Source organism: Dryas octopetala, chromosome 5, assembly GCF_963921425.1.
Source record: "Dryas octopetala chromosome 5, drDryOcto1.1, whole genome shotgun sequence".
Taxonomy (NCBI): domain Eukaryota; kingdom Viridiplantae; phylum Streptophyta; class Magnoliopsida; order Rosales; family Rosaceae; genus Dryas; species Dryas octopetala.
In genome coordinates this window covers 4,000,050-4,009,483 of record NC_141370.1, presented here as the reverse complement: position 1 = coordinate 4,009,483, position 9,434 = coordinate 4,000,050, and the positions used below count along the sequence as shown (strand labels likewise).

The 9,434-nt window shown below is 35.0% G+C and overlaps 1 protein-coding gene across 1 annotated transcript; it reads left to right on the top strand.

Moving 5' to 3' along the window:
* The first annotated feature begins 2,498 nt into the window (after nt 1-2,498).
* On the top strand, nt 2,499-3,881 carry LOC147283632 (uncharacterized). Its single transcript, XM_086245315.1, has one exon. It carries the CDS (start codon nt 2,525-2,527, stop codon nt 3,629-3,631), a length of 1,107 nt encoding a protein of 368 aa, XP_086101441.1. The 5' UTR covers nt 2,499-2,524; the 3' UTR covers nt 3,632-3,881.
* The last annotated feature ends 5,553 nt before the right edge of the window (nt 3,882-9,434 follow it).

Sequence of the window (9,434 nt, the reverse complement as noted above, 5' to 3'; positions counted from 1 at the left end):
ATGGGGGGGAACCAATGGATTCATGGATTCCAATTACACTAGACTCTGGTTGAGTAGACATCCTAACACAAGTCCTAAATCAACAAATCACATCAAATAACACTACCAATTTACCAGCAAATCAAACTACCAGCATTTGCCACTCACACAGCAGTAGCACAAGCACCAACACAAGAGGCCAACTCCTACACACGACAGCTTCACCACAAGCTGTTAATCTTCACCACAGCTACACCCACAACAAAAAAAACACAGTTAGTGAAATAACCCATAACATTGGCAGGGAAAAACCCATAACAGTAAAATGTTAATAAAATAAACAACTCATAACAGTGGCAGGGAAATAGACTGGCAGGGAAAATGACTTACACGTAGAGGGAGGCAGACTAGCAGGGAGCTTGCAGTGGAGTCGCTGGTGCGAAGGTGGCGTTGCGGTGGTGCTCAGACTGTCTAAGGGATAGTGCTCTATCAACTATCTGATCGCAGCTCCAATCTCAATCTGATCATTAATTGATCGGATCAAGTCCGATCGATCGGAGTTTGGTGGTGGTTTAAGGGTTTGGTTTAAGAGTTTGGCATGTCTGGAGAGAGGCTGGGTTCGATCAGATTTGGGGGTGGGCGAGATGGTGATCGGACTACAAATATTGGAGATTTGGGGGTGGGCGAGATGGTGATCGGACTACAAATAAAGTCCAATAATATTGTAACCATTCCATGTTAGATAATACCCTTAAAATATAAAAAAATAATGACATATTTTTTTGACAAGACAATGATCAAAAGACTTTATTTAGAAAAAATAAGGGCTTTATTTGGAAAAAAAAAAAAGTCATAAGGTTTTTGTCTAAATAAGAAATGTTATAAAGACTAAACTATAATTTTTCTTTTTTTTTTTTAAGAGGGGTGTGCAAAAAGAAAAAAAAATGGTGCAAATAGCAGCCCTCTATTTTTTTTTTTTCCATCCTAAATTTACTAAATTCTGTGTTTATAAATCCAAACACGAAAATTAGGAAAATTATAATTTTTTTTTTAAATTATGTCTATATTCCAATATTATTTCCCATCCAACCCATCATTAAAATTTGAGTTATTTGGAACCTTATTTATTTCTCATAAATAATATATATATAATATTGATATATCTCGGTACAAGCACATCAGCAAATGGACACAATAATTTCTCTGCAGGGAAGTTTATCTCTTTTTGCATTATTGAATTAGAAACCCACCACTCGGTCCACTCCGCCATATACTAAGAGGGGTTTACTTCTCATAAATTATGAAGCTTCCATTTGAAAAATGAAAAAAACACACACAGAAAACAAGAATTAAGCTGAAAATTAATATTAGTATAATTATCAACTAGCTACAGAGGGATAATTAAGGACGTATGCCCTCACATTCACATTCGCATTCACATTGATTTGGAGGGAACCAATTGTGTCCCAAAGAGTTTTACTTGCGTGTCTATCCCTGCACCAACCGATCTTATATTTCAAAAAGCCTAAAAATTATTGGTGTTTATAATGTTACAAATTAATTCACTTAATTTAGAACATCGTGTACAATATTAATATATTAATAATAAAAATTTAAGATTTAAAGTGTAGATATTAATATATGTATTATAATTTGAATAAATAATTAGTATCGAGGCTTTTCAAATCATGCTACGTCACAAATGAGTCTACAATTTGACAAAACTAGAGAGCTAGCCATACATAAAAACTAGAGAACAAAAACGCAAGAAGATTTCAATGCCACAACAACACCTTCATTGTGTATTCTTGTTATCAATTAAGCAAAACTTTTGTGTTAGAAAAGTTACATTCTAGTAGCTTTCAAGCTAGTTTTTTTTTTTTTTTTTTTAATAACCGAGAGTGTCCTGTGTCAATTTTTACGTATCAGATTAATCTCTTAGGCCGGTCAAAAACATGCAATCCACGCTAGGCCTAGGGGATATATTTACAATGAATTTTACTTTCCTTGCTGCCTGGTTCAAGGGTCGAACTAGAGACTCGAACTCGAGTGCCTGGATTTACAGCTATACCTCCGAACCAAATCCTTCAACACCTTTGACTATATATAAATGCATTCTCATTGGTACGTCACCGTTTTAATTTCCATAAGCTTGCGAATAGTTCAACCCTGTCTGCTCCTCAACACGCTTTTACGTTTTCAATCTTATCCAGCCGTACAACACCATATAATACCTACTCCGAAATTGACTTGTTCATGGCCACCAGGAAAGAACAAAGTTGAATATACATTGTGGGAACCCACAATCACTTTTTGATTGGCATTTTAAAAACTCCGAGTAGCATTCGGAAGAAAATTTGTACCATATTATATCACTCCAGGCTGTTATGTTGAATAAACAAAATTACACGTCTTATTAAAAAATGAGTAGAAAGATTGCTATAAAAGGGGTATAGCTCTCACATCCTTAACCAAACAAGTCACTACAAACAAGTTCTAATTAAGACCTATATGTTTTGGCAAAAGAGCTGAAACATTGCCAGAAATGGGAACCTTGGGGCATTGGCCTACAATGTTATTTGGGGTGGCTTTGTGCCTCTTAGCCACTAATGTGCTTGCCAATAAGCCTTACACTTATGCTTCACCACCACCACCACCACCCCACCACACAAAGTATTACCACAATTACCCACCTTTCAAGCACCTATCTCCACCTCCACACCTTTACAAGTATCCTCCACCACCAAAGTATGTAAAACACCCACCTTACCACTACAAGTCACCACCACCACCACCTCCATCACCATCACTCCCTCCACCCTATCACTATAAGTCTCCACCACCCCCATCACCCTCACCACCACCTCCATACATCTACAAATCTCCTCCACCCCCTTCTCCATCACCTCCTCCTCCCTACATCTATAAATCACCACCATCTCCATCACCACCACCTCCTTACATATACAAATCTCCACCTCCACCATCTCCATCACCACCTCCTCCTTACATTTACAAATCTCCACCTCCACCATCTCCATCACCACCTCCTCCTTATGTTTACAAGTCTCCACCTCCACCATCTCCATCACCACCTCCTCCTTATATCTACAAATCTCCGCCTCTGCCTCCGCCATCTCCGTCGCCACCACCTCCTTACGTCCACAAATCCCCACCACCGCCATCACCATCACCTCCACCTCCATATATCTACAAATCTCCACCACCACCATCTCCATCACCACCTCCACCATACATCTACAAGTCCCCACCTCCTCCTTATGTGTACAAATCTCCACCACCTCCATCCCCATCACCTCCTCCTCCCTACATTTATAAATCACCTCCACCACCCTCACCATCACCTCCTCCACCATACCATTACAAGTCACCCCCACCTCCATCTCCATCACCTCCCCCTCCTTATGTCTACAAGTCACCACCACCACCATCACCTTCACCTCCTCCTCCATATATCTACAAGTCCCCACCTCCACCATCACCTTCCCCTCCACCTCCTTACCACTACAAATCTCCACCTCCACCTTCTCCATCACCACCACCTCCATACTACTACAAGTCACCTCCTCCTCCATTGAAGTCTCTACCACTTTCCCGATATTACTATAGATCACCTCCACCTCCAAATTAAACACTACTAATTAAGTTTGCAAGTCACAACGGTTACATGCAGCCACTTGAATGATCTGATATTTGAATAACTACTTCGTTTTTTGGACGTTGGGTACCATTTTTATAGCTTAATTTGTTTCTATTCACAAACAATTTAGTGCATGTGTTTGTGGATAATAAGGGTCTAACGTACCCTTCGTGTATTCTCTTGTAAGCACTCATACCTGTATTACTTCTATAAAAAAATGAAAGCAAGAACATTTCATGTACGTAGTCTATTTAGAATTTTATTAATATTTATGAGTACGTACTTTGGATTTAATAAGTTATGTGCTTCCTGTTGAAAACGTACTCAAAATTATACCATTGATTAATTAATATAAGATTATTATTAAAGGATTGAGGGAGCATTTTAATATTATAATTAAGTTGATCTTTCTAATAGCATATATTAAACTATTAAATAGAATTAACAGCCAAATTTATAATAGATTTGGTCCATGGATTTTTCAAATTCTATCAACTGCGCATGCCCACGCAAAATTATTTAAAGAAATGTTTGAGTAATTTGAGTTGACTTAATGTTCACACGTTCTAGAAATTAAGTTTACTACAAATCATGACTAAACCAACAAATATTTTCAACGCCAACCTTTTGTTCCTACTCGATATATCTCGATACTTTTCTGGCATCTAAAAGAAAGGAAAAACAAACGCAAGTATAAACGAAATACAAAAGTATGGGGCCGGATTTAAGTCATTTATACGAGTACGCGCTACACAAACTAAAGTTAAGTACAGTCACCACTAATTACCAAAAGAGAGTGAATGTGAATTAATTAGTAAGTTCTAGGGTTACACTACTAGAAAAATGGGCATTGAGCACAAATTAAAGGACACAAATATAGTTTTGTGATACCTTTTTTACATTGAACACAAATGGTAGTTGATAAGTGCTTTATAATTTTTGGGCATACTTGATTTGTGCCACCTATATGTGTCCTCTTATAATGGACACAAATGTTGTTCCTAAATTCATATGTAAAAACCCTTCCATCACATCTGCATCAGATTGATATAGATGACATGAAAATACTATTTGTGCTCGTAGGTGAACATAAAAATGCTCATTCATGCACAAGGAATAAAATTTCGGGTTTCGAGGAAATTTCGATAGAAATTTCGAACATTTTTAAATTTCGACAAAAATTAGATGAAAATGATGGAAATTGCTATCAAAATATGGAAATTTTGAATGAAACTTTACCATATGTTTATTTAACATATTATCTACTAAATTGATAAAAAACATTGAAGAAATCAAATTATATAGTAGGTTTCATGTGATATAAGGTGAATATAATGCGCGCTGGAGCAAATACTGTTAAATAAAATTAGTATATTTTTTATACTGTATAATTTAATTATACACAAGAATCTAAACCCTAATACTCTATATATTCTATATACCCTAATACTCTTTATACTCTATAATGTATACATTAAACCTTATATACTCTATATTTTTTAGGATATTAGGTTTTAAGCCCTTTAGGATACTTTTAATTATTTTTTTATATAGAAATGTATTAAAGTTTAAGGTTTAAAATAACTAAAAGAAATCTCGATCAAACCTTTTTTTTTCTTTCCAATTGCCCAAAGGCCCCAAACCCCCCCCCCCTCATTTTTTTTTCTTTCCTTACTTTTTTTCCCCATGCCTCTCTCTTCAGTCTTTTTTTTATTTTTTTTTTTTTATTTTTTATCTTTCCTTCTTTTTTTTTTTTTTTCTGTGTCTCTTACCTAGCCAAGTTTTGTCTTCACTAAGTGTAACAACCCAAATTTTGGCTTATGGTAATTTTGTTACTTAAATTTTTCAAATTTGTTTTAAGGTTTGTTTAAAGGAATTAGAAATTTCTTTAAATTTCTTTAAATTTATTTTAACTAACTTAGACCTTTGGTTGTGGTTCTAGAGCTTAGTTGTGTGGAAATGAATTTTAGAAAATGAAAATTCAAGAATTGACGATTATTATTTTTTTCATAATTAAATTATAAGAGTAGGATTTTTCATAATTTTTTTGAAAAAAATTTGACATTTTGAGATTATAGAAAATTAGTACTCATCAATACGAGTCCGTAGAATTTTTCGGTGAATTATTTGGAGTCTCGAGCTATTTTTTGTGAATTTCTGAAGTTGGAGAAAATAGAAAATATGAAAATTTCGATAGTTTCGGTAAATTTCGGCGAAATCTTCCTGAAAAATTATTAAACATGTGTTTCGATTTCGATACCCTAAAAAAATGAAATTTTCGGCGAAATTTCACCTAAAATTTCGAAATTTAATTCCTTATTCGTGCCCAATTGAATATTTAATGAAATTAATTGATTAAACATTACACTTCCCAATAAACTCTGTCTTCAATAAACTCTGTCTTCGATAATGAAGACAAGAAAGGAAGGAGGAGTGCATGGCATGATAACAAAAACAGGAGTTCACAATTTTCACATATAGTAAGGTGCTAATTAATGGGTTACCGTTTAGGAGAATTAATTAAGAAACACCAGAAGAAGTCCATATATAATTGTGGAGATCCATCTGGAATCAAGACCCAATTATTTCTCCATTATAAGTCTGAATAATATATAGCCATTCTACTCAATCATAAACTTTCGCCATATCAAGTTTGAGAGGTAACTTGTGCCGCAGCCGCCCCGGTCTTCTTATCTTGTGGTTTGAGGGGATGCATCATTTCAAAATAAGTAGTGTTGTCCAAAATAAAACAAATAGGGATGAAGACCTTGGTCCTATTATTTGGAGAGGTTAATATGCTTTCCATATTTTTTGAGACGGTAATATGCATAATATTGGTGTTATTTCAATTGTATTTTTATTTTCCCATGAAGCGATAAAAGTACATCTTATAGCTATTTAATTTGTTGTCAATTTTTCACTTTTTTGGGTGATATTTGGGTGAAACTATCGCAAATTCCAGCCAAGTTATTGTGTGACACCAACCTTTCTCTCGTCAATATCTTGATTTTCTGCTCCACTATATTAAACATATTTTATTTACACAAGTTGAAACGAGGCTGAAGAGAATATATGGAACTTGGTCGACTATGCATGAAGCAACTACATGTTGAAATGATTTGTCAATTTAATTGGTGTAAAACTATTTAATGTATAGATATCGCAAACAATATGATGTAGGATGGAGTGTAGGTCCCGAGATTTATTTATTTTTAATTATATTTGTTTCACACGCACACTATTTGCGCTTCATATACATACATATACATTGCATCTCTGGCTGCCTAGGGAGAGCCCAAGATTGAACCACCTCTAGGCCCTAGGTAGCTAACTAGCTACGTGGAGGAGAGATCTAAGTTAGGAAGGGTTGGGTTGCTATCGCGTGAGAGTATAGTCTGTAAAAGGTAACTTATTTCTACCTAGTGCATGTCATTGGCTTGGTCCCGCTGTTTTTTAGAGCATTGAGGCTAAATTCATGTTGTTGTGTATGTGAATGATCTATGTGTGTATTCATTACTTTCTTGTACTAGCTATTTAATTACATTGTTCTAATCACTTATAGCTAAGTCATCGATCATATATTCTTTATTAATATTTGGCTGGGGTTCTTAATTAATATTTTCCCTCTCTACCATTTCCTCTATATTAGTTATTTATTTTGCTTCCTCGCCTCATCTCCTGTAAGACCTTAGTTTTTTTTGTATTTTTAATTTTCGTTTTGTTTTTTATTAGAATTTGGTCTTATTCTTAGAACTGACTAATTTTTCTGAAATCTAAGTGACTGTAGTTAGGCCTTGGTAACGTAGAGCTCGTTTCTCTGAGAATAACGACACTTGGTTCATCGAAATCGAAGTTTGGATGAAGGAATTACGGATTTTCAAAAGATGGATAAATGTTTTAGATTATTATTTGACTTTTTTTTTTTTTGAATTTTATTTGGATAAGTTGGATTTTTCATATAAATTCTGAAAGTCAAAATAATGTTTTGAGGTCATAGGAAATTAGTACTCAGCCTCACAAGTCCTTAGGATTTTTTGGAGCTCAGATATATTTTTGATGGATTTTTTGAAGTTAGAAGAAATTAAGAAAATCCAAAAATTAAATAAAAAACTCAGGTGCTGAGGTGGTGCAATCCTGGCCTTTGATCACGCCGAATCGAATGCACTAGAACACGAGCTAGCGTGTGATCACTCACACGCGTGTTTCGGTGTGAGTGGAATCCCGTCTACTGGCTTTTGAACGATGGAACGATGCGCGCAACGAACAATCCGAACCATCCATTCCCGTGCGACATGCCGTTCTGCCTAGAAGCCAGCCCACCCGTGTGACCCGTCCGCTTTATTTCCTCTCTCAGCCATGACCTGCGTGCCGACCCGTTTGTTTCCCTTGACCCGGTTCACCTCCAGCACTTATTTTCACTTGTTTTAGCTAATTTTTTAGTGGGAACTTGTCCCACATTGAAGAAACAGGGAAACCTCCTCCTCCCCCACAAGCCTATAAATAGGACCTCACCCCTTTCATATTCCTCATACCAAAACTTTGTAACTTTTCGAAAGTTTTCTTGAGAAAAACCACTTGTTGGGAATATCTTTATTTTGAAATATTTTATTGGGTACCCTTAAAGATTTTGCACCTAGAAATATTTTAAGCAAATAATTTTAGCAAATTATGGGGAAACTCTGCCAAATTTTCTACTCGCCTTGGTAAGTCTTTGGGTAAGACTCTTGAGCTCAGTTAAGTTATTTTATTTTAAGGTTAATTACTTATTAAGCTTTAATTTTTGTTTTTACAATTTTAATTGTGGAAATCTATTAAGCTAAAGAGGTCTACAACCAGGTATTTTAATTTCTACTTTCTCTTTAAGGTTTTATGCATGATTAATTAATTAAGTTGGTTTAATAAATTAATTATTCATGTTTAGAAGCTGAATTTAATTATGCATGATTAATTAGTTAAGTTGGATTTATTAAATTAATTAATCATGTTTAAATTAGATTTAATTACATAATTATTTGATTTAAGTTGGATTAATTATAATCAATTAATTATGTAAATCAAATTGAATTATAGAATTGCTATTACTAAAAGGAATTAGTTTTACTAAGAAGCATGCAAATAAAGTTTAAAGTTGGATTTAATTACTTTGCTTGCACGATTAAGTACTCGTTAATTAATCAATCGAATAATGAATTGAGGCCACCTTATTAAAGTAACCGAACACGTGATATCGAGATCAGTATTGGTTGCTGTTACTCTGCCGGCTTAAGGATATTGGGACTGATCCCCCAATCTCCCTCGTACTGAACTGGTCATATTGTTGGACTTTAAATTGTTAATTTCCAGATTTACAAATAAAATCGGATTTTAAGTAGAAACCCTAAGTCCTGAAAATACAGAGACTTAGTCTTAATAGACTAGTTTCTGGGATTTTCTGGAAAACATGACCAAAAGGAAAGATCATGCTGAAGTCGATTTTACCGTTTGACTAAAGTCGGTATTCTGTCGGATTTAGATTTCCAATTTTCCAGAGAAGGATTTAAGGACATTGGCACTGTGGAAGTACAGAGAAGTTAAGCTTGGACACCAGATACGGGGATTCTCACACTCTGACTACTAAGACTGTTTTTATGCATGTATGTATGATACTAAGTATGTTACTTGTGAACTCTGCATTGTTTTTGTATACAATGTTGCATGGTTTTGTTGTTAATGATGATCTGAGAGTAAAGGGTTACGAAAAACGATGACCTTGGGTTTCGATCCCCTAAACTTTCGGAAGGGGTACGTACGGAAG